General features: G+C 39.6%; 1 protein-coding gene across 4 annotated transcripts in view; it reads right to left on the reverse strand.

Annotated features, from left to right (window-relative positions):
- Window positions 1-252: 252 nt before the first annotated feature.
- SENP1 (SUMO specific peptidase 1) overlaps window positions 253-26,381 on the reverse strand; it is a 56,850-nt gene continuing 30,721 nt past the window's right edge. For 3 of the 4 annotated variants that reach the window (XM_068561287.1, XM_068561286.1, XM_068561289.1), the window contains 7 exons: window positions 26,112-26,267; window positions 25,104-25,235; window positions 6,173-6,376; window positions 5,225-5,304; window positions 4,214-4,298; window positions 3,592-3,687; window positions 253-2,636 (listed from right to left, as the gene is read on the reverse strand). In XM_068561287.1, coding sequence (XP_068417388.1) covers window positions 2,574-2,636; window positions 3,592-3,687; window positions 4,214-4,298; window positions 5,225-5,304; window positions 6,173-6,376; window positions 25,104-25,235; window positions 26,112-26,267 — 816 coding nt within the window. In that variant the 3' untranslated portion in view covers window positions 253-2,573. Of the gene's footprint in view, window positions 2,637-3,591; window positions 3,688-4,213; window positions 4,299-5,224; window positions 5,305-6,172; window positions 6,377-25,103; window positions 25,236-26,111; window positions 26,268-26,381 lie in introns of those variants that run through there. The other variant, XM_068561288.1, reaches the window with a different exon arrangement.

Below are 26,381 nucleotides of genomic sequence, written 5' to 3' on the forward strand. Positions count from 1 at the left end.
TGGGCAGGAATGGTCTGATTTTCTCTGTACAGGGTCCAGGAGTGATTGTTGAGACTGTGGTTTCTGCTGAAGGCTCCATATCTGGCATCTAGAGCTTATCATCCATCAAGTGTTCCTTTTTTTAGGGGAGGCAGGTAATCATGAGCACTGGACACAGAGGAGAGGGGAAGATCGGAGAAAAGGAAAGCAACAGGCTTTAGTTTAAAGCAGGTTAAACAAGACATTGGTAACATGCCCTTGGCCATGGAATACAGGAACGTCATATTTTTTCCCCCCTGTCATCAAGGTCCGCCCTTAAATGAAGAAGAAAGTTTACAGATGCTAGTCCTGCTCTTCTTGGGCAGCTCTCTGGAAAGAATGGCCCCCACTATGTTAAGTCTACTTGGTTCCCACCCTGGACCACAACCTGTGTCTCAGCCTGGCCCACTCATGCAGGGCATCTCAGGATCACTAACTTCACCTTGTACAAAACTGCACTGGTCAGAAAGTGGGGCCAAATTCAGACAGGCTTAACAATTCCTTGTATATTTTTCAAAGTGCTTTTGTTGCATGTTTCATTTTCTGCTGTACATGGCAATAAATATTTGTTGCTTTGGTCTGTACAAAAAGTCTGTGAGGAAAGTAAGACAGATGTTATCTAAATGGACAAACAATAAATACAGAGAAGTATCTTGTTTTGAGTCCCCCAGACAATAGCAAGAGTGCCTGAAAAACTCAGGTCTTTTTGATTCATGGTCCAAAATCTATACCATATTGCCACCTTTCAAGTTGTCACTTAAATACATTAAGTACCAAGAATCAATGTTCAGGAGTCCCACAATGAGCCTGCATGCCACAGCTCTCTAAAAGAGAATGTGAAAGTCCCAGGAACTCATATATAGAAAGCTATTTATTTCCTATAGAAAACACCAAAAAAACCCAAAACAAAACAAAACAAAAAAAACCAAAACAAAACAGGCAAGAAAGAAAGAAGAAAAAAAAGAAAACAAACAAACAAAAGGTGGTCTTTCCCCCAAAGGCAGGCAGTATGAAAAAGGTAGGACATCTAGTTGCTGGAGTGGAAAACAGTAACATTCAGTTAACAATGGAATATTTAAAAAAAATAGTTTTCTTTTCAAATTGTAACCTGTGGTAACACATAGAAAAATGTACTAAACAAGCTTGATATAAAACAGAGTAAAATTTTCAAATAAGCCCAGGGAGAAAGCACAATGTTGGAAAGGATGAGGTACATGGGAAGAGAAGAAAAGATTTCATACAAAACTACCTATTACAATACAGAAAAAAGTATAAAATGTTCCTATTTTGGAACTTAAGTACAAAATGACACTGGCATTGGATCGTTTCACTATCTAGCCTGAGGAGCGCTCAGAGGGTGGGGAGATGCCACAAAGAACAAAAGGAATAGCAGTTTTTCAATCTCAAGTTGATCAGTCCAAGTTCCACCCGTTTTCCAGTTGAAAATCTCGCCTCCCTCTGTAACCTCTACCCCTAAGCCAAAATTCAACCAGGAATCAAAATATTCTGTTAGGAAGTCCACAAACACCCTACACATAGGGGCTGGGATCTGTGCGTGCTGGAGCTAAATCTGGAAAATGGTAATAAACCTACAGGCTAAAATGGTGAACACATTCAGCCTTCAAAAAAAAAAAAAAAACATATCCCTGTGAAATATATATATATATTAAATTCTCTGTGGTTAGAAACATATTTAAACTAGCTAGCCACAGACCAAACTAGACCTGCATTCATCCAATGCTGGAATTGTATGCTAAAGACTGAGGTCCTTCTTCTTGGTCAGAAGTAGGTAGCAGTAAAAGTGGTGCCTTGTCGCTCCACTAAACTGCTCCCTGGGTGGGTCTTCCCCATATCATGTGTTGTGAGCACATGCAAGCCTCTGCTTTTAAGGAAAGGACTGCCTGGGACTTTGGGGTCCATCCAGGGCTCACGTGTTGTGCCTCAGGAGAGGAAGAAGCTACAGATGATAAAACAGCCTTGTACAGAAGCAGACGGATTTCACAAAGGGGCATATAAATAGGAAAGGTCCTGGAGGAGGGAATTATGCAGGTGCCCCAAAGTCCAGTTTACAGTCACTTTCCCAGTGACATATCTTGAAAATCCTGTGTGTATGTATGTGTGCGTGTATATGCTGGTGGTTTTCATCCCTACCTTTTTGCCCACGTCCTTTCCTACCTCTTAGTAAGGCCTAACAACAAGAGTTTACATGAAATCAAGAGTCTTTCCAAGCTTCTCTCAGGCCCCTAATTAGAGACTGAGTGAGGCTGGAGCCCTTTGAAAATAAGATGGCAGAACTGAAGTGAAAAGCAGTCTCTCTCTTCAGCTTAGGGATGTCCCTCACCCCTTTCACAGCACCAAAGTTTCTTTGCAAAAATAGTATCTGAGATACAAAAGGAAAGGCAGATGTGCTTGTGAGTGCATCTCTCCAGGGCCTGGTCCAGGATCAAGGACTTTACAAGAACAGAGGGTTGGGAGCAGCTGTTTCCAAGGTCTCTGGCCGTAGACAACAAAGAGCTGGTCTCCCACAAGTCCACGTCTGCTAATTGAGACAGTCTTCACAAAAGCTTTCGGTGGAGGATTTCCCAGACCATCCGCTTCCGGAAGTAGGGCATGTGTTGCTGTAGGGACACAGAGACACCCTTATTTTCATTTCTTGTATGCAGACCTAACACTCCTTTCCGTCTTGAAGTTTTCAACTAAAATAATCTCAGCTGAATTTCTGATCTTTCAAATGGCTCATTCTTCATCACATGTGATTTTTTTTCTTTCTATTGCTTTTTTCTATTACTATCTCTATTGCTATTTTCCATTGTTGTAACCTTAGAAGTTTTGTTGGGCATTGCCAGAAGTCCCTAGGGTACACCCAAATGTCTCCAAGAATTTTGAGAATGGTGTCTATCAAGTCCTCTATGTTAAACTTTTAAGAGGATATGAGATCCGACACTTGAAAATCAAAAACTCACTTTTTACGGGAGGAGTTATAGGAACTGCAAGAGTGAGCTCCACCCAAGGGCTGTGGTGGAAAAATCTGGTAAAGCCATTGATTTAAACAGAAGTAAAGAGTTAAGTGGAGGACAAAGAATAACCCCTAATCTCTAGTCTCAATCCACTTTGGTCTCCGAAGGACCACGTGGACAGAAATAAACAATCACGAAGTATAAGAAGACTGACCAGCTGCATCAAGCGAGGGGCAGGGGAAGAGGGCAGCATAACAAATTACACTAGATCAAGGTGTGGCCTGTTCCAAAACTTAACTGCTATCCAAATAAAGGGAAACTATAGGAAACTTGCTCTGGTCCCAGTTCTCTGCTTCTTACAGGATTTGAGGTAGGTGGGAGAGATGGGCGGAGAAGAAGGCTCTGCCCATACATCACAATATGTGATATACGGTAACCCAGGACGTGACCTATCACTACCCTTTTTCCTGTGAAGCGGCACAGGCAGTAACCACCCGTGTTATGAGCCACAAGCTGAAGCAGAGCCCCCTAAGTGGAGAAAGTGGAGGGAAAAACATCTATCCGGCAGCCTGGAGACAGGGTGGTCATAGAGCTCCCTCCTGAAGGCTTGGCTCACCTGTGTGAAGTTGATTGGTCTGTCTTTGGTAATGCAGTCAGCATATTTGCAGGCAAACATGCCACAGTCGCTTCCATTCATCTGCTGTGGAATTTCCTGAAAGGCCAAAAACAATAAAAAAGTGACATCTTTCCAAGCTTCCTTCTTTCTTATTTGATTATAAATAAGAGCCAAAGGATATAAATTTTACAGGTTTCCCTGAATTTGGAAGAGATGACCCTGGTCCCCGACTCAGAACAACAGAGGCTCAGAGAAAAGAATTCAGCATCTCAGTCCAGCCTGTGTATTTCATATTAATCACACAGGAGACTATCTTAGATTTCCATGACACCCAAGTGTGTAAAAGCTGGCCCCTCCCACAAGGGCCAAACAATCTGCAAACATTTCCCACAGATGAAAGTTTAGCAAAATAGCTGGGCATTTATAAAACCTAGTTCTTCATAAGAAACACATTACTAGTTTCCCACAGATAGCTTACTCTATCTTCCCCAAGGAACCAAACGACTAAGCTGAGGTGAGGCTAGACACTAACACAGAAGGTCTCTGGGGACCAAGCAGTAAAATCCTTTTCTTTCCAATACCCTAGGTCTCAGGATTTCCATCTCATCAAGAAGAAATGTACCTGGCTTTTCTTGCTGAAGAGTTGCCAGCCATTGGTGTCAAACTCTTTCCTTTTCTTGTCAATGCTTTCTTGCTTCAGGTATTGCCTAAAGGTATTGGGAGAGAATGAGATGAGCTTGGGGAGTAGTGATGACAGCTGCCACTGCAAGAACGGGGCTGACAATCCTTAGGAAGAGTTTTCTTCTGCGCGTCTAAGGAAAACAGTATATACTACTGGGCAGGGAATCTTTGGACTGCTAAGCTTCCTTTGGAGGTCCCACAATTCAGGCCTTCCCTGTCAACCCAAGAGAAGCATGACATCTGCCTTTGATACCCAGGCTCCTTCTACCTACTGTCCGTCCTGAGGAACAAGTTTTGGTTCTTTTCCTTGGTTTATATGGTCCTACAGAACTCAATCTAATGGAAGAAAAATGTTTCTCCAGCAATACTGAGGTATTTATTTATTTACAGTCTTGATTCTCCTGTGTGAAAAGTCAATCCAAATCAACAATTTGTTGAGTGCATACCTCATATACAGCACTCTTCTTAAGTGCGAACTGCTCACCATTCTGGAACCCAGCCCTCTCCTGGCTGCCAAAATGGTACAGTGAGAAATAGACATTTTGGAAAGAGAAACACATGGGATATAAAGAGATTTGCATTCTGGTTCCCAGTTGAGCCACTAACTAGCAGGACCTGAGCAAATCTAAGTCACCTCTGTGGGTCTTGGTTTCTTCATCTGAAAAATTAGGAGGTTGGAGTAGATGATTTCTAAGTAGTTTCTATATCTATATGTATATATCCACTCTGTATTTAGAGCACTGGGACAGTAATTATCCCCATTAGGGTATATTTTTGGTATTATATTATTATTAAACTTTACTTATTTAGATGGACAATATCCATTCTTACTCAAGATAAAGATTTCCTTTATTAATCACTACATTGAAGGGATCAGAGAACTGAGTTCAATAGCTGGAAAAACATAACATATACCCAACATCAAACTCTTTGTCCTCAACTCCCTACTTACAAGAGGATCCTGCAGGCTTCATTGTTTATCCCACCCATGGAGTCGTAATAGGTAATATTCTTCTTTCTAAAGTCTACAACCTGGGAATTAAAAAAAAAAAAAAAATCTGTGTTTATGAAGTGAAGAAAACTGGTTTCTCAGCTTTTCCCTTCCCTGGAATTTGGAACCTTCTGCCAGATTTCCTATGATATCATGACAAGTTTGATGGATGCTTAGCATTATACCATGCTTAATCTGCAGAGGAGAGAAGAACAGGGGGGTTATTTACTCAGAACTACGGTGGGGGCTGATTGACTGGTGGCTCCAGTAATTGCCCTGAAACCTTTTTCTAGTACTCAGGTTCTCCATCTGCACTGTGGGTTACAGTGAAGACACAACATGCTCTTCAGAGAACGTAAGTTGAGTGAGATAATTTCCATGCATTTTCTGAAAGATGGTAAAAGAGTCTAGTTTTTGTTTCTTTACTTGGAGAATTTCCTTTTGGCTTATGCTTTTCAAATGTAATTCAAAACAGACTGTGAAATACTTTTTATACTTTTATTAATATATTAAGCTCATGTATCCGTGTTCTCAGAATCATAAAAAATATTGAATTACCAAGTATGCAAGACAAGTCATGATTAGGCAGAAAATAACAGTCATAGAATCTGAGTTGGCAGCATCACTGAGAAGTCACTTTTACTCCCCATGCCTTGCCTTTAGCCTGCTTTGACTTACAACTCCCTTTTAAAATATTTCCAGAAAAGGAAAACTCCATAGCTTTCTTCAAAGTCTAAGTATCTCCCACTCTTGACAGGGAGTTCACTGATCTATCCAATTTTTAGACAACTAAATGCTACTTTTTCTCTCAGTCATCTAGTGAAAATGTAGAATATTCACCACTCTCTGTGTATTCTATAATTACATAGATTTCTTTTAAATTTTATCAGTAATAAAGGAGGCACTCACAGCAAGACACCAGTGCACTCCCAGGTGAATGGGCACCAAAAGAATGTCAACAGAAAAGACATCCACTTTCTTTGTCCAACGTTTCACTGCTTGATAACCAGCCGTTTTTAACTTAGTGAAAAAAAAGGTATTAAATGCATGCACACTTGGCAATCCCTTCTCTTTACTTCGCTCCATCAGCATATTCATGTAGAAATTGATGATCTGTGGGAAGAAAGTATATGTATTAAAATAGATACTCCAGCCTTTCAAAATAGTTGTGTTGTAAGAAGGAAACACAGTTGCGATATTGCACAGCATAGGTTAGTTTCCTAATCAATTCAATTATGACTTCAACACCCAACAGCCTCATGTCCCTGTATCAAATTCTGACTAGAAGGGAGAGAGGTGTTGAGGTGGTTATAAACAGTGAAAACAGAAAAAGCTGATATGTGTGTGTGTGTATACACACACACACACACACACACACACACATATATGTGTATATATATGGTTCCAGATACATATGGGAAGATGTTGGCCGGACTTGTAGAAGACTGAAGATTAGGTTAAAAAAACTGGAAAATGAGGAGGAAGGGGTGGTACAAGGTGAGACTCAGAGAAAAGGAAAGGAAGGAGTACAAGCAGTTTAATGAGGTACACACTAGCAGTTTCTTTAATCTATCGGGACTGTGCGAGTAATTTAAATAAATCCTGAGCTCAGAGTCTAGTGTTAATAAAGCTAAGATCAGTAGTTCAATCCTTCTATGTAGGTCTCCTGATTCTGCACAAAGATAGAAAATTCTGCTCCATGACTAAGGATTGCATTTTCAGCCTAACAAGCCACCTAGCAGAAGCAAACTGTTTTGGTCTCAAGTAGAACTGAGCGACAGAATAAACCATCAACTATATTGGAAAAACATCTCTAAACTGGTAGTAGCTCAGCAATGTCATCATTATAGAGGCAGACATGGATATAGTATAACCTACATTACATGAGACCTGAAAGTAAAATGACAAACATGAAGAGTAAAGTTCTCCCCCAGAATCTATATGGTTAGCTGCCTCATTTTTGTTGATTCCATTTATGCCTTCAATATCAAGTACAAGTGAAAGAAATTAAAATGCTTGATACAGGAGATATGTTAATGAAACAATGTGTTCTCTAACAATGACTATGTCATCCATGGTTCCTTTAAGTCCAGGACTCCTTGGTACCAAAGCTTGAAAGTTACTGTGCCGGAAGTTACTGCATACTTATTTTATGTGGCCAGCTGAGGTCAGGCCAGTGTCTGTCAACTGCAAGGAATGAATGGGCTAACTCATCCAAAGCTTGGAAATATGACTAAGAAAACAGGCACATTTTTCAGAATGCTTTTTGGGGAATGGGAAAACACCCCCGGCCTTTGACAAATATTTACACACTAGAATGCCAGAGCAGTGAGCCCAATAGTAGGCAACTACATACTGGGGAGGCAGCAGGGAACACTGCCAGGAACACACCGGAGCATGGTCTAGACCAGAGAAAGGGCCTATAGATGAGGATGCCTAAGCAGTTGCAGGGAAACCACATTCACCATGAAGCAGAGCTCTGAGGGTGGTGGGAGGGAGAGCCAGGACTGAAGAAAGACACTGTTTTTCCTGCATCTCTGAAGACGGAACAACAGGCCCAGAGGACTCAGGTTGTGGTTAATTCTCTGCTGAGTGATGCCCAATAGGTAACTGGAGCTCAGTTATTTAAAATAATGATAATGAATTAAGACACAATTAGGATCACAGATTTCTCCAATCCAGGTTTTTAATCTAACCCTGCACCCGAAGATAATGGTGCTGAAGGATGCTTCTCCACTTGTGAAGGCAGCCAGGAATGCAGGAGGATCTTGCTCAGCAAGCACAGATTTCACAGCTATAATCTACATCCTCTAGTGAGAGAAAATCAGCAGGAAGGGACTGATTCCTCTGGCATTCTATCCCACAGTATTAGCCATGCTATGAGGCTAACTAAACCCTTCAATCCAGGGGGTGAAGTGAATAGGCAGACAACCTGTCAGTCACTGTAAGCCAAACCTTCCATGGGGGCAGACAAGTTATATATTACAACAGGCAACAAGGACTTAGGATGGATGTGGAAGAAATTAGAGAGAGATAAGGATAGCCAAGCACATGAAAGCCACAGAGATATATCTCCCCCAGGTGCCCATCAGAGGGGTATACCACCTTTGGTATAGTTACCCTGAAGTGAAAAGGATGACATTATGAGTGTCATGCTACACATGACTATCCTATTTTTCAGGAGGAAAGAGCGCCAGAAACCAATTAAGTTTAGCTGGACCTCCATAGACTGAGTTGTTTGGCTTCTTATTTCATTTTGTTATTTTGAGAGAGTGGACCTATAAAGCTAAAGACCAAGCCAGCTGAACAGGAACAGAGACCTAGTGATCAGGACACCACACTAAGAATCCCTCTTCCACTGCTTCAGTTCTGCCTCCAACCAAGGTTTCTCCACTGAGAGGGAAATGGCTTCCTCCAAAGTCAGCTCATTAATTAGCTCTACGGAGTGGTCTGGGTTCTTTTTCATTTCTCCTGTATCTCAGTAGGAGGGAGTTTAGTGGCTTCAATGTTCCCTCCCATTAACTGAGGACATGTAATCTGACATCTGAGGCAGAATTTAGATCTGAGTTTCTCTCCTCAGTTTTTCAGCTCTTACTCTATCCAAATGAGGAAAATTGCCGTAGTTCAGCCAAGACACAATCATACCAAAAAAACAAGCTAGGAGTTAGGAGAACAAAAAGAATCCTACACGTCATCTCACAGAGGGCTGAAGATAAAGGAAAAAGAAATGAGAGAAGGGATCACAGTGCTTAAGATGAAAGAGGAGCAATGATGGTCAGAGCACTTGCTTGTATTTTGTGAAGACAAGGTTCCCTCCCCTTCCATAGTGAGAGCCTTTCTGCACACAGGACTCTCTTAGCTTCAGAAGATCTTCAATTCCCTTTGGAATAGGGGGCTAAGAGTGATAAGTCAGCCCGGTGCCTACTGTTTGTCTTGCACTTGTCACTCTTTTGGGGGCCCACACTTGCCTCTGCTTGCTGCAGCTCCTGGTGCCTAAAGAGCTGCCCTTCCTGCTGCCTTTGCAGCTTTGGCCATGAGTGCCTACTTGTCTATGCAGTCCTGTCTGGGGATGGAATGGTTGTTTATAGTGTCTTATTCCTTTGTGATTTTATTTTGAAGAGTTGCCAGGTTGAAGCTGAAAAAAGCTTCTCTTTAAAAGAAAAGCTTACCATGTTTTCAAACTAAGGACTCAATCCTTTTCCTGTATGTTACCACAATGACATAAATGACTGCTATTTGTATCCTCCTTCTCACGCAGTAAACCAGCCAAACTATTGTTTTCTCATGCATTTAGAAGTAAAACATTTCACAATACAATCCTGACTTTAACCCTTTCCAATTTCACACTCTGAACCCTTATAATTGACTTAGGAAGTAAATGTTCTAGAAGTCCTAAGCATGACAGTGTTCCTGAGCAGAGACCACGATAACTTTCAGGGGGAAAAAAAGCTGTTTTCCTATTTTACCCCTCCAGATTTTCCCCTCTACATACTCATTCTGAATTTTTTTTTTTTAAAGATTTAATTGTATTTATTTTTGGCTGTGTTGGGTTTTCGTTGCTGTGCACAGGCTTTCTCTAGTTGTGGTGAGCGGGGGCTACTCTTCCTTGTGGTGCGTGGGCTACTTGCGGTGGCTTCTCTTGTTGTGGAGCACAGGCTCTAGGCGCGCGGGCTTCAGTAGTTGTGGCACGCGGGCTCAGTAGTTGTGGCATGCGGGCCCTAGAGCGCAGGCTCAGTAGTTGTGGCACACGGGCTTAGTTGCTCCGTGGCATGTGGGATCTTCCTGGACCAGGGCTCGAACCCGTGTCCCCTGCATTGGCAGGCGGATTCTTAGCCACTGCGCCACTGGGGAAGTCTTCCTCATTCTGATTTTTAAATTAGACTTATCCTTGTCAACCACAAAACCCAAAAGACTAACCAAGCAACAACCCCTGAATATTATGAGTCAGAAGGTCAACTCACTCCTAAAAGATCTAATCTAATAATACTATGGAAACCAAGAAGGCAGACTTCAGGTAAGCTCTATGTTACTGCATCCCTCACTGTGTCCAGGATTTTTCTCACATGTGAATTCAAGTAACAAATTATTAGAATTACTGCCAAGGTTTTAGAGAAAGAGAGGCAGGCAACATCTATTTTTATGGAGTCATGACAACTGTAATTATTCTCCCTGTGACCTCACATAAATCCCTGGTTTATCAATAGGACTAGTTCTATTAAGAAACACTTTAAAGAGGTAAACTATAATGATGTGGAATCTTCCCACGAGTCATGTTAGAAACACTATAACTTCCATTCTAGTCACTTTATTCCACATGTTAGAGTGCATAGCATATCGTAGACCCCATCATATTCACTTAATTTATCTCATTTTGTCTGGTATTTTTCCCTTCTTACGCAGTTTTTATTTCCTAAGGAAAACCTACTCCCTGTGCTAGGTTTGTCTAGTTGGGCTTAATGTTTGGCAGGATGTTTCCTCTCTTACCAAGCATCACTTAGATTTAACTTCTCCTCGGAAACAGTTAATTATTGAGAGAGAGGTGTTGAAATCTTCAACAGTAATTATAAATTTGTCTATTTCCCCTTCCAATTTTCTCAGTTTTTACTTCATCTATTTTGAAGTTCTGTTAGGTGTGTACATATCTAGGTTGTTAATCCTCTTGAACTTACCCCTTTACCATTATGAAAAGTCTATCACTGGTAATATGACTTGCTCTGAAATCTACTTGGTGTGATATTAATACAGTTACTTCATCTTTCCTTTGTTTAGTGTTGGCACGGTATATTTTTTCCATCCTTTTACTTTTAACCTATATGTGTCTTCATATTTAAAATAGGTTTCCTGTAGACATATTTCTTAACCTAATCTGACAATCTCTGACTTTTAACAGGATATTTATACTGTCCAATATGGTAGCTACTAGCCAAATGTGACTCTTGAGCACTTGAACTATGACTAATGCAAATTGTGTTGTAAGTGTAAATGTGCTGTAAGTGTAAAATACATACATTTTAAAGAGAAGGTAAAATACCTCATTAACAATATTTTCAGATTTATTACATGCCAAAATAACATATTTTGGATATATTGGGTTAAATAAAATATATTATAAAATTAGTTTTACCTGTTTCTTTTCACTTTTTTTTAATGTGACTACTAGAAAACTTAAAATTACATACATGGCTCACATTATATTTCTATTGGGTGTGCTGGGTTAGGTCATTTACATTTAATGTGATTACTGAGATGGTTGGTTTTAAATCTACCATCATGTTCTTTTTTTACTATTAGTCCCATCTGTTCTTTGTATCCTTCCTCTTTCCCTGCCTTCCTTTGGATTGGGTATCTTTTAATTCCATTTTATCTCCATTACTGGCTTATAACGATACCTCTCTGGTTTTTGTTTTTGTTTTTAACTGGTCGCTCTAGGATTTATATGTCTTTAACTTATTGTAGTCTACCTTCATATAACATTATATCACTTCATGTATTGTATAGGAACCTTAGACAAGTATGTACTTCCATTTTCCCCCTCCTTTATGTTATGATTGTCATATACTTCACTTCAACATGTTATAAACCCCACAGTATGTTGTTTTATTTTTGACTTGACTAGTCAATTGTCTTTCAGAGATATTAAAAACTGAGAGCATTTCCACTGCTCTTCACTCCTCGTGTAGATTGAAACTTTTACCTCATATTTGTCTTCTGCCTGACAAATATCTTTTAATATTTCTTACGGTAGAAGTCTGCTGGTGATGAATTCTTTCAGCATTTGTTTGCCTAAAAAAGTATAGCCTTATTTTTTGAAAGATTTATTTGCTGGTATAGAATTTAGGTTGACAAGCTTTTTTTTTCCTCCTTCAGTACTTTAAAGATGTAGCTATATTGTCCTCTGGCCTACATGGTTTCTGACAGATCTTTGTTCCTCTGTACATAATATGCCTCTTTTCCTCTGGTTGCTTTCATTAGTTTTCTCTTTATCAGTGGTCTTTAGCAATTTGATTATTATACATTTCACTATGGTGTTTCTTCTATTTGAGGTATGCTGAATTTCTGGGATCTGTCAGTATATTTCCAAATTTGGAAAATCTTCCACCGTTATTTCTTTAAACATTTTTTCTGATACCACTTACACCCAACTTTCCCTTCTGGGACTTCAATTACATGCTTAGGCTTGACACTGCCCCAGAGCTCGCTAAGCTCTAGTCATCTTTTTTCAGCCTTTTTTCTACTCCATTTGAATGGTTCCTATTGCTCTATTTTCAAGTTCACTAACTGTTCCTTCCACAGTGTCTAATATGTTAATCTCATCTCATGTATTTTTCATTTCAGATACTGTATTTTTCATCTCTAGAAGTTCAATTTGGGTCTTTTATATTTTCCATTTTTCTCCTCATAATGTCCACTTTCCTGAACATGTGAATATGTTAATGATATCTGTTTTAATATCTTTGTTGGCTAATCCTATCATTTTTGTCTTTTCTGGGTATTTCTATAGTGACTGTTTTTTCCCTTTGTTATATTTTTCTTCTATTTGCATGCCTGGGAATTTTTAATTGGATGCTAGACATTGTGAATTTCATGCTGTTGGGTTTTGTTGTTACCAGAATTTGCTGTGTTCCTTTAAATATTGTTGGGCTTTGTTCTGTGATATAGTTAAGTTAGTTGGATCAGTTTCAAGCTTTCAAGACTTGTATTTAAGCTTGTTACCATGGGTTCAGGGCAACCTTTATTCTAGGGTCACTTTGGCCCCACTCTTGAAGCAATGCCCTTTTGAGGACTCTATTCAATGCCCCACAACTTTTCTACTCTAGATGGTTGGGACATGAACTATTCTTGGCACCTGTGTTAGCTCTCAGGCTTGTTCTGATTCCTTCTTTCTGGTGGTTCTTTCCCCAGGCTCTGGTAGTTTCTTCCCATATATGTACAGATCAGTATTCAGCCAAAGATTTGAGGGGGGCCCACTGCATATCTCTGGAGCTTTCTCTTTGTTCAGCAACTTCCCCTCCAGTATTTATCTCACAAACCTTAGCCACTTTGGCCTCCCTGAACTCTGTCTCCTCCACTCACAAGACTGCCAGGCACTGCCAGGTTTTACCAGCTCTCTCCCCTCAACACACCGCCCCAGTAAGCTGTGGAAATCATAGGCTCATCCTTTTCATTTCCCTTCTCTCAGGAATCACTGTTATCCAATGTCTGAAAATTCTTGCTTGATGTTTTATCTAGTTTCCTAGTTAAGTTGAAAGAATAAATCTGATCCATTTTATTCTATCAAGATCAGAAGAAGTCAGATTCATTTACTTGTATGCCTAAATAATTTCCATGTATTTCTAAATTTATCTGATGCTTTATAAAACAACTTTTAGGCCCTCTAAGAAGCAGAATTAGCAGGCCATAAAGAGAAACACAAAGCCTAAGGTAGTCCTCTCTTCAGGATCATTAACCTAAAATCTTAGACTTGGATTCCAGAAGTTATTCAACTCAATCTCCAGGAAATAATAAATAGTTTCTAGTACTGACATACACTTAAAAATATTTCCTTTTGTTTAATTTGTTAATATTGTTAACATTTAATAATATTGTATTGTTAATATTTGTTAATATTTCCTTTTGTTTCAATCTACTTTTGCAACTAACTCCTCCTCTCTTTAACCCTGTCTTCCTTCCCTTAATTAGAAATTTCTTTTAATAACTAATCACCAGACCTGGTATAGAAATCCCCATCTATATGTCATTAGCTTTCCAGCCTCATTTTCTATTCTTTACAAGGCAGCCACTTCCCACATTCCAATTTTGAGAAGTTTCATTTTCTTATAGTAAGGTAAAATGTTAATCCTCACCTATATAAAAATCCATTCTTAAAAACATGTTGGGGGGGCGGAGTCAAGATGGCATACTAGGAGGATGCGGAATTCGCGTCTCCTCACAACTAGGACACCTACCAGGCACCAGTGGGGGACCACGGACACCTAAGCAGGTAGGAGGAACCCCCAGCGACTGGGTAGGACATGGGTCACTGGGGGAAGGAAGGGGGAGGAGAAGTGGAGGCGGGATGGGACTGGCGCCCCGAGGGCTGGCTGCGGGAGGGGAAGGGGTAAATTGGGGAACCACTGGGAGGGTAGAGGATCAAAAGGGAGTGTGGCCAGGTTTCCCCTGCCCACTTGAACCCCCAGGAACCTGCTGAGATCCCGGGCCTGATCCTCTGCCCATTGAGGCCCCCTCCAGCCATGCGGGTCCTGAGGGAGTGGGAGGGAGGGAAGGGGGAGCAAAAGTTAAGGCCAGACCTCCAGGACTGGCACCCTGAGGGCTGGCTGGGGGAGGGAAGGAGTTCCTACACCCAGCGGGACCCAACCACGGTTAGGGGTCCAGTGGCAACGGGGGAGACCCTGGGGGAGATGGTGGGGGAGGGGCACGAAGGAGCGGAAGGGAACGGGGCCAGTACTTTCCCTGTCCACTTAGGCACCGGGAAGCCTGTTGGGCTCCTGGGCCTAATCCTCTGCCCTCGGAGCCTCCCCCCTGCCGTGCAGAGCCCAAGCCCCACCCCTACACCCCCACCCAGGGCCCCAACTCTACACTCGGAGACCCCCTCCAACGAGCTGGGCCTAAACCCCACCCACACACCCTCACTCAGTGCCCTACCTCCAAACTACGGAACTCCACACTCCTGAGGCCCTCATTTCTGCATGCTGCCTCTCCTATTCCCCACAGGTCCTAAGCAGAGGCCACGCCTCAAGCTTAAAAGTCACCCCCCACCTGCCTAGGCCCTGCCACACCCTAAACAGCGCCCCTGCCTAAGTGCCACCACAGCCTAAACTCCACCCCCATGGTCAAGGCTTTTTTTTTTTTTCTTTTTTCCTCTTTTAGATTGGGGTTCTGTTTTACCTTGTTGATTCACTGTTGTTGATTCTTTTATATTTTTATTTTTCCTAATAAATCTTTTATTTTTCTAATTTTATTTTATTCTTTATACTTTGTTAGTGATCTCTCCTTTTGGCTTGTCCTCCACCCCGCCTTTTCTTCCTTTCTTCTGTTGTGGTTTTATTTTGCCTTGTTGCAGTTGTTTCAATTATACTTTTACTTTTCCTAACATATTTTTTATCTTTCTACTTTTATTTTGTCTTTTATTCTTTGATATTGTACTGCTCCTTTTTTTCTTTCTTTCTTTCTTCTTCTTTTTTTTACCGTGCCACAAACCTCACGGGATCTTGGTTCCCAGGGTGGAGGTTGGGCCCAAGCTCTCATAGTGGGAGCTCTGAGTCCAAACCACTGGACTAACAGGAACCTCAGACCCCAGGGAATATTAATCAGAGTGAGACCTCCTGGAGGTCCTCATCTCGGCACAAAGACCCAACTCTATCCAACTGCCTGCACACTCCAGTGCTGGACGTCTCAGGCCAAACAACCAGTAAGACAGGAATGCAGCACCAACCATCAAAAAAAACAAAAAATGAAATGACAAAAAAATATGTTATAGACAAAGGAGAAAGGTAAAACTTACAGGACCAAATAATGAAGATGAAATAGGCAAACTACACAAAAAAGAATTCAGAGTAATGGTAGTAAAGATAATCCAAAATCTCGGAAACAGAATGGAGAAAATGCAAGAAACATTTAACAAGGATCTAGAAGAACTAAAGAGCAAACAAACAGTGATGAAAAACACAATTACTGAAATTAAAAATACTCTAGAAGGAATCAATAACAGAATAACTGAGACAGAAGAACGAATAAGTGAGCTGGAAGTCAAAATGGTGGAAATAACTGCCAGGGAGCAGAATAAAGAAAAAAGAATGAAAAGAATTGAAGACAGTCTCAGAGACCTCTGGGACAACATTAAACACACCAACATTCAAATTATATGGGTCCCAGAAGAAGAAGAGAAAAAGAAAGGGACTGAGAAAATATTTGAAGAGAGTACAGTCAAAAAACTTCCCTAACATGGGAAAGGAAATAGTGAATCAAGTCCAGAAAGCACAGAGAGAACCAGATAGGATAAACCCAAAGAGAAACACTCTGAGGCACATATTAATCAAACTATCAAAAATTAAATACAAAGAAAAAATATTAAAAGCAACAAATAATATACAAGGGAATCCCCATAAGGTTAACAGCTGATTTTTCAGCAGAAACTCTGCAAGGGAGTGGAAGGACATGTTTAAAGTGATGAAAGGGAAAAACCTACAACCAAGATTACACTACCCAGCAAGGATCTCGTTCAGAATCGAGGGAGAAATTAAAACCTTTACAGATAAGCAAAAGTTATGAGAATTCAGCACCACCAAACCAGCTTTACAACAAACGCGAAAGGAACTTCTTGAGGCAGGAAACACAAGAGAAGGAAAAGACTTACAAAAACAAACCCAAAACAATTAAGAAAATGGTAATAGGAACATACATACCCATAATTACCTTAAATGTAAATGGCTTAAATTCTCCAACCAAAAGACATAGACTGGCTGAATGGATACAAAAACAAGACCCGCACATATGCTGTCTACAAGAGACCCGCTTCAGACCTAGGGACACATACAGACTGAAAGTGAGGGGATGGAAAAAGATATTCCATGCAAATGGAAATCAAAAGAAAGCTGGAGTAGCAATTCTCATATCAGACAAAATAGACTTTAAAATAAAGGCTATTACAACAGACAAAGAAGGACACTACATAAAGATCAAGGGATCAATCCAAGAAGAAGATATAACAATTGCAAATATTTATGCACCAAATATAGGAGCACCTCAATAAATAAGGCAAATGCTAACAGCCATAAAATGGGAAATTGACAGTAACACAATAATAGTAGGGGACTTTAACACCCCACTTTCACCAATGGACAGATCATCCAAAATGAAAATAAATAAGGAAACACATCTTTAAATGACACATTAAACAAGATGGACTGAATTGATATTTATAGGACATTCCATCCAAAAACAACAGAATACACATTCTTCTCAAGTGCTCATGGAACATTCTCCAGGATAGACCATATCTTGGGACACAAATCAAACCTTGGTAAATTAAAGAAAATTGAATCGTATCAAGTATCTTTTCCGATCACAATGCTATGAGACTAGATATCAATTACAGGAAAAAATCTGTAAAAAATACAAACACATGGAGGCTAAACAATACACTACTAAATAACCAAGAGATCAATGAAGAAATCAAAGAGGAAATCAAAAAATACCTAGAAACAAACGACAATGAAAACACAACAACCCAAAACCTATGGGATGCAGCAAAAGCAGTTCTAAGAGGGAAGTTTATAGCAATACAGTCCTACCTCAAGAAACAAGAAACATCTCAAATAAACAACCTAACCTTACACCTAAAGCAATTAGAGAAGGAAGAACAAAAAAACCCCAAAGTTACCAGAAGGAAAGAAATCATAAAGATCAGATCAGAAATAAATGAAAAAGAAATGAAGGAAACAATAGCAAAGATCAATGAAACTAAAAGCTGGATCTTTGAGAAGATAAACAAAATTGATAAACCATTAGCCAGACTCATCAAGAAAAAAAGGGAGAGGACTCAAATCAACAGAATTAGAAATGAAAAAGGAGAAATAACAACCGACACTGCAGAAATACAAAGGATCATGAGAGATTACTACAAGCAACCATATGCCAATAAAATGGACAACCTGGAAGAAATGGACAAATTCTTACAAAAGCACAACCTTCCAAGACTGAACCAGGAAGAAATAGAAAATATAAACAGACCAACCACAAGCACTGAAATGGAAATTGTGATTAAAAATCTTCCAGCAAACAAAAGCCCAGGACCAGATGGCTTCACAAGCAAATTCTATCAAACATTTAGAGACGAGGTAACACCTATCCTTCTCAAACTCTTCCAAAATATAGCAGAGGGAAGAACACTCCCAAACTCATTCTAAAAGGCCACTATCACCCTGATACCAAAACCAGACAAAGATGTCACAAAAAAAGAAAACTACAGGCCAATATCTCTGATGAACATAGATGCAAAAATCCTCAACAAAATACTAGCAAACAGAATCCAACAGCACATTAAAAGGATCATACACCCTGATCCAGTGGGGTTTATCCCAGGAATGCAAGGATTCTTCAATATATGCAAATCAATCAATGTGGTAAACCATATTAACAAACTGAAGGAGAAAAACCATATGATCATCTCAGTAGATGCAGAAAAAGCTTTCAAGAAAATTCAACACCCATTTATGATAAAAAGCCTCCAGAAAGTAAGCACAAAGGGAACCTACCTCAACAAAATAAAGGCTATATATGACAAACCCACAGCCAACATCGTTCTCAATGGTGAAAAACTGAAACCACTTCCACTAAGATCAGGAACAAGACAAGGTTGCCCACTCTCACCACTATTATTCTACATAAGTTTTGGAAATTTTAGCCACAGCCATCAGAGAACAAAAAGAAATAAAAGGAATCCAAATCAGAAAAGAAGAAGTAAAGCTGTCACTGTTTGCAGATGACATGATACTATACATAGAGAATCCTAAAGATGCTACCAGAAAACTACTAAAGCTAATCAATGAATTTGGTAAAGTAGCAGGATACAAAATCAATGCACAGAAATCTTTTGCATTCTGATACACTAATGATGAAAAACCTGAAAGAGAAATTAAGGAAACACTCCCATTTACCATTGCAACAAAAAGAATAAAATACCTAGGAATAAACCTACCTAAGGAGAGAAAAGACCTGTTTGCAGAAAACTATAAGACACTGATGAAAGAAATTAAAGATGATACAAACAGATGGAGACATATACTATGTTCTTGGATTGGAAGAATCAACATTGTGAAAATGACTATACCACCCAAAACAATCTACAGATTCAATGCAATCCCTATCAAATTACCAATGGCATTTTTTTACAGAACTAGAACAAAAAATTCTTAAAATATGTCTGGAGACACAAAAGACCCCGAATACCCAAAGCAATCTTGAGAAAAAAAAAACAGAGCTGGAGGAATCACTCCCTGACTTCAGACTATACTACAAAGCTACAGTAATCAAGACAGTATGGTACTGGCACAAAAACAGAAATATAGATCAATGGAACAGGATAGAAGCCCAGAGATAAACCCACGCACATATGGTCACCTTATCTTTGATAAAGGAGGCAAGAGTATACGATGGAGAAAAGACAGCCTCTTCAATAAGCGGTGCTGGGAAAACTGGACAGCTACATGGAAAAGAATGAAATCAGAACACTTCCTAACACCATACACAAAAATAAACTCAAAATGGATTAAAGACCTAAATGTAAGGCCAGACACTATAAAACTCTTAGAGGAAAACATAGGCAGAACACTCTATGACATAAATCACAGCAAGATCCTTTTTGACCCACCTCCTAGAGAAATGGAAACAAAAACAAACAAATGGAATCTAATGAAACTTAAAAGCTTTTGCACAGCAAAGGAAACCATAAACAAGACGAAAAGATAACCCTCAGAATGGGAGAAAATATTTGCAAACGAAGCAACTGACAAAGAATTAATCTCCAAAATATACAAGCAGCTCATGCAGCTCAATATCAAAAAAACAAACAACCCAATCCAAAAATGGGCAGAAGAACTAAACAGACATTTCTCCAAAGAAGATATACAGATTGCCAACAAACACATGAAAGGATGCTCAACATCACTAATCATTAGAGAAATGCAAATCAAAACTACAATGAGGGGGCTTCCCTGGTGGCGCAGTGATTGAGAATCTGCCTGCCAGTGCAGGGGACACGGGTTCAAGCCCTGGTCTGGGAAGATCCCACATGCCGCGGAGCAACTGGGCCCGTGAGCCACAATTACTGAGCCTGCACGTCTGGAGCCTGTGCTCCGCAACAAGAGAGGCCGCGATAATGAGAGGCCCATGCACCGCGATGAAGAGTGGCCCCCACTTGCCACAACTAGAGAAAGCCCGCGCACAGAAACGAAGACCCAACACAGCAATAAATAAATAAATAAATAAATAAACAAACAAACAAACCCACAGTTAAAAAAAAAAAAAAACTACAATGAGGTATCACCTCACAGCAGTCAGAATGGCCATCATCAAAAACTCTACAAACAATAAATGCTGGAGAGGGTGTGGAGAAAAGGGAACCTTCTTGCACTGTTGGTGGGAATGTAAATTGATACAGCCACTATGGAGAACAGTATGGAGGTTCCTTAAAAAACTAAAAATAGAACTACCATATGACCCAGCAATCCCACTACTGGGCATATACCCTGAGAAAACCATAATTCAAAAAGAGTCATGGGAGCTTCCCTAGTGGCGCAGTGGTTAAGAATCCGCCTGCCAATGCAGGGGACATGGGTTCGAGCCCTGGTCTGGGAAGATCCCACATGCCGCGGAGCAACTAAGCCTGTGCGCCACAACTACTGAGCCTGCGCTCTAGAGCCCGTGAGCCACAACTACTGAAGCTCTTGCGCCTAGAGCCCATGCTCTGCAAGAGAAGCCACGACAATGAGAAGCCTGCGCACTGCAACAAACAGTAGGGAAAGCCCGAGCACAGCAACGAAGACCCAATACAGCCAAAAATAAAAACAAATAAATAAATAAAAATATTTTAAAAGTAAAAAATTAAAAAAAGAGTCATGTACCACAATGTTCATTGCAGCTCTATTTACAATAGCCAGGACATGGAAGCAACCTAAGTGTCCAGGGACAGATTAACGGATAAAGAAGAAGTGGTGCATGTATACAATGGAATATTACTCAGCCATAAAAAGAAACGAAATTGAGTTATTTGTAGTGAGGTGGATGGACCGAGAGTCTGTCATACAGAGTGAAGTCAGAAAGAGAAAAACAAATACCGTATGCTAACACATATACATGGAATCTAAAAAAAAATGGTTGTGATGAACCTAGGGGCAGGACAGGAATAAAGACACAGACGTAGAGAATGGACTTGAGGACACGAGGAGGGGGAAGGGTAAGCTGGGACGAAGTGAGAGAGTAGCACTGACATATATACACTACCAAATGTAAAATAGATAGCTAGTGGGAAGTAGCTGCATAGCACAGGGAGATCAGTTCGGTGCTTTGCGACCACCTAGAGGGGTGGGATAAGGAGGGTGGGAGGGAGATGCAAGAGGGAGGGGATATGGGGATATACGTATGCATATAGCTGATTCACTTTGTTATACAGCAGAAACTAGAACAACACTGTAAAGCAATTATACTCCAATAAAGATGTTAAGAAAAAAAAAAAAACCATGTTAGAAAGCCTATTGTATGAACAGGCACTGTGGCTTACTCTTCTTTTAGGAAAGAGAGCAGAGAAAGGGTAGCCTAATGGCTTTCTGTACATATCCCAAATACGGGACTTCTGGATTTTATTTTCCTTATAAACTAAATCTGATCCCTTTCATTTCTAGGATCTTATATTCCTCGTCTATAAAATAGTAGAAATAATGTGTCAACCACCTTCTTTTGGAGAAAATTTTAATGCAGCCTATAAAACTGACATGAGAAACAAAAAGAAAAGAAATGGTTATTAATGAAAATATCTGTTTGAGGGAAGGAGAATAGCACTGAAGAGAGCAAATTACTTGCAAAAGATTGAGAGTTCACAATTGAGAAATGGAATTAAGTATTTTAAAATGATTATGAATAATTAAGGGTATCTACTAATTCCCCTTCAGAATGGGATTAGCTTCTCAAGGGCAGTAATTCTAAAAGCCTGAGAAATGCGGTACTTTGAAAATGGTGCTTTTTAAAATAGTTAAAATAGTTATTAAAGTAGTTATTATAACAGTTCTCATCATCATTATGGACATGTGAATTGGCACCTGCTTTCAAGGTTAACATTATCCTGAACTCAGAAGACAAGTACTCCTTACAAAAGTTATGGGTAGGTGTGGTAGAGATAAAGTAGGCAAGGAATCTTTCCTTTCCCTTGTCTCTTCTAAGTAATGTAATTTCCATGAACTTTGTTTGGTAAAAATCCAGCCTCTGGTGGGCCCAGGGAATGGAAAATATGTCCTGATGAATGCTGCCTCTGTAAGGGAGCTCACTGAGGTAATACCAGAATATATAGCTAGAACTCAGCTCATATCCTACTCATTGCTGCCCCCTAGAAGGTTCTGCATAATTTACAACAAACACGAGCTACAATCCCTAAAGAATAACTGACTCTTCCCCATTTAGCAGTGGCAGTCAAAAAATGGTAAAAGACCACAGATTAATATCTCCAAATCAAAAACACTTAATTGGTGGATACTTATGACTGTTTTTGATTTTCATTTTGCCCTTTGATTTGGTGAGCTCTTTTTTCCCCCTGTTATTTGACCCAATGTTCTAATATCACTATTCTGAGCCACAAGAAGCAAGGGATGCTTCCCCTAAAGCAAGACAGTATCAAACCATAATTTCTTTACTATTCTTTGTCAAAGATATTATTCAGGGAGTGATAAACTTCTGAAATTTATATCTTATAAACTCACCAATGGCAGAGACGGTGGGGTTAGTTCAGCTGGCCCCATAGAAGATCAACCTACTGGACATGACATGGTTCTCAAATCCTATACATCTAATCCTAAAATGGGATCCAATTTAAGATTCTGAGGCAGTATGACATAATAGATAAGACCCAATGCTTGAGTCTGAATCCTGGCTCTGCTACTTACTAGTTATGTAACCTTGCAAGTTTCTTAATCTTTCTATGCCTTGTTTCTTTATTAAATGGAGATCATAAAATTACAGTATCTACCTCCAAGGGTTGTGGTGACTATGACATGAGTAGAACACATAAAACACTTAGAATAAACCATAAACAAGACGAAAGACAACCCTCAGAATGGGAGAAAATATCTGCAAATGAAGCAACTGACAAAGGATTAATCTCCAAAATATACAAGTAGCTCATGCAGCTCAATATCAAAAAAACAAACAACCCAATCCAAAAATGGGCAGAAGAACTAAATAGACATTTCTCCAAAGAAGATATACAGATTGCCAACAGACACATGAAAGGATGCTCAACATCACTAATCATTAGAGAAATGCAAGTCAAAACCACAATGAGGTTATCACCTCACACCGGTCAGAATGGCCATCATCAAAAAAATCTACAAACAATACATGCTGGAGAGAGTGTGGAAAAAAGGGAACCCTCTTGCACTGTTGGTGGGAATGTAAAATGATACAGTCACTGTGGAGAACAGTATGGAGGTTCCTTAAAAAACTAAAAATAGAACTACTATATGACCCAGCAATCCCACTACTGGGCATATACCCTGAGAAAACCATAATTCAAAAAGAGACATGTACCACAATGTTCATTGCAGCACTATTTACAATAGCCAGGACATGGAAGCAACTTGAGTGTCCAATGGATAGAGAAGATGTGGCACATATACACAATGGAATATTACTCAGCCTTAAAAAGAAACAAAATTGAGTTATTTGTAGTGATATGGGTGGACCGAGAGTCTGTCATACAGAGTGAAGTAAGTCAGAAAGAGAAAAACAAACACCGTATGCTAACACATATACATGGAATCTAAAAAAAATGGTTCTGATGAACCTAGGGACAGTACAGGAATAAAGACGCAGACGTAGAGGATGGACTTGAGGACACGGGGAGGGGGAAGGATAAGCTGCGACGAAGTGAGAGAGTGGCACTGACATATACACACTACCAAACATAAAACAGATAGCTAGTGGGAAGCAGCCGCATAGCACAGGGAGATCAGCTCGGTGCTTTGTGACCACGTAGAGGGGTGGGATAGGGAGGGTGGGAGGGAGACGCAAGAGGGAGGGGATATGGGGATATGTTTACATATAGCTGATTCACTTTGTTATACAGCAGAGACTAACACACCATTGTAAAGCAATTATACTCCAATAAAGATGTTTAAAAAAAAAAGGTATTCGAGTTCAAAAAAAATACTGCATAACATAAGGTAAATGCCCAAAAGACGTTGGCCAATATTAGTATTTGGAAGGTCTTAAACATAGAAGGCCAGGATACAGGTACCTAGAATATCTAGTGCTTACTATATTGAGCATCTAAAAAGTATCCATAGCTATGAAGCTTGAGTACACCAAAGATATCAGGCAGGAATGCTCCTAGCGGGCCTAAGAAAGGAGGCAGGTAAATAGGAAAAAATCCCAACCCAGCTCTCTTCTTTTGCTGTGAAAATATCCTTACTAAACCTGTAGACTCCTACAGGTTTAGGAATAGGACAGATCAGTTTAAAGATTCTAATGTAACTAATCTACATAAAATAATTAGAACTCTCAGGAGCTGAGAGCCATACCTTTTTTCTTTTTTAACTCAATACATCAAATATTTAATAATGTAACTTCTATGTCAGTTTAAATAATATCACGTATAAATGTAGGCTATTTTAGAAAGCCTCCCACTCATAACGTAAGTGACCTAAGTAGAGACAGAAAGGGTAGTAGAAATGGATTCCTATATGGAAATCCCAAAGTATTCCTTCATGCTGCAACATGGGCAGCTATTAAATATTTGATCAAAAGATGTGAACTGCAGGGCAGGTGCCTTAAACAGAGCGAGAATACCAATAAGCGAAGGTCCTCTCCCTCAGCGTCCAAATCTTCAACACATAAAAAGATAAATCAGCAGTTCTCAGACATTAAGGTACATAAAAAAATCACCTGAGATCTTTGTTTAAAATACATAACTCTACCACACTGCCTCAAACTTATTCAGGAGAATGGAGAGGCCTGTGAGAGCTGATTCTGAAGCAGGTCATCCAAGGACCACACTTTGAGAAACAGTGAAATAATACCTTTTGTTTCCACTTGATGTTTACTTACTCTTTGAATATAAAAACTAGTGTGAGATTACCTCATCATTGAGCCAGTTCAGATGGTTTAGAGTTTGAATATCTTTGCGTGTAATAGTCAAGCGGAATGCTTCACTCAGAACTTCATCCTGGTTCCCATTACGAAATACATTCTTTATTTCTTTCTCCATTTCCTAGGGAACCAAGAAGTGTCAGAGAGCAAGCATACATGGCCTTAGACATACCAATCTCTCACCGAGCTCCATGCAATCCCTAGACTTAAATCAACTATTTACTTCTAATATTTTGGTTTCTATTCCTTCCAGTTATCTCCCTGATTACTTCTTTCCATCCTAGCTTGTCCTCCCTTCTCTGTTTCAGTACATTTCAGACCCTTGTTTCATATTATTCCTGAAGTCTGAAATAACCTTCTGCTGTCAAATTTCCTAAGTGCATGAGAAGACCTAATTATATTTTATATCTTTGGTCCAAACAATTTCCTGAGAAATAGAATCTTTCTCAAAGGCAATAAGGGAATAAAGGTAGTGAAGCCTTTTAGAAACATTTTCCTAGAAAAATTTGTTTTACTTTTTTAATGTAAAACTGTGGAATTCAGCACAACTATAATAAATGTGTTACACTCACCAGCTATATGATAATTTTTCAAACAGAAGAATGAATTAAGGAACAGATTTTTAAATGTATGCAGACTTTTATGTATTTTCCAAATTTTTATTCTGCGTTTTATTGCTTAAAAAAAAGGGTAAGGCTCAACTTACTATTTGATATCAAAGTACCAGACACATGCATTAAGTAAAAGTGCACATGAAATGAAACACAAATTTATTAAATGCTTTTTTACTGAAGTCACTAAAAGTCACCCATAATTCTTTCCTGAATTTTCAATAATCCTTTAAAAATAGAGCCAAGATTGGTATGCAATACAAAATGAAAGCAGGAGTATGCACTACAATTTAAATACCAGATTACTTTTATGTTTGAAATTTGTCCAAAGAATTCTCTCTAAACACAACACTTGCTAGTGTAGGAATTGAGAGTATATAATTTACCTCTGTGATTTCAGGAAATTCATCTTCGCTCTGCGTTAATTTATGACCTTTTTTTCCTGTTTCTTGGGCGATCGTGACAGGAATCTCCTTTTCAAGAGGCACACGAAGATGCAGTTCTACTGAATCATGTACTGAATGTTCTTGTTCCTGCAGTCTCTGAAAAACAGAGCTTCAAAATAAGTGGAATAAAGAAATCTACTATTTGTCTATGTACACTAAGTAGTACTAGCTGGAGAGACCAAGAACATAGACCACTTATCATACAATGCT

Source organism: Eschrichtius robustus, chromosome 13 (assembly GCF_028021215.1).
Source record: "Eschrichtius robustus isolate mEscRob2 chromosome 13, mEscRob2.pri, whole genome shotgun sequence".
Lineage (NCBI taxonomy): Eukaryota > Metazoa > Chordata > Mammalia > Artiodactyla > Eschrichtiidae > Eschrichtius > Eschrichtius robustus.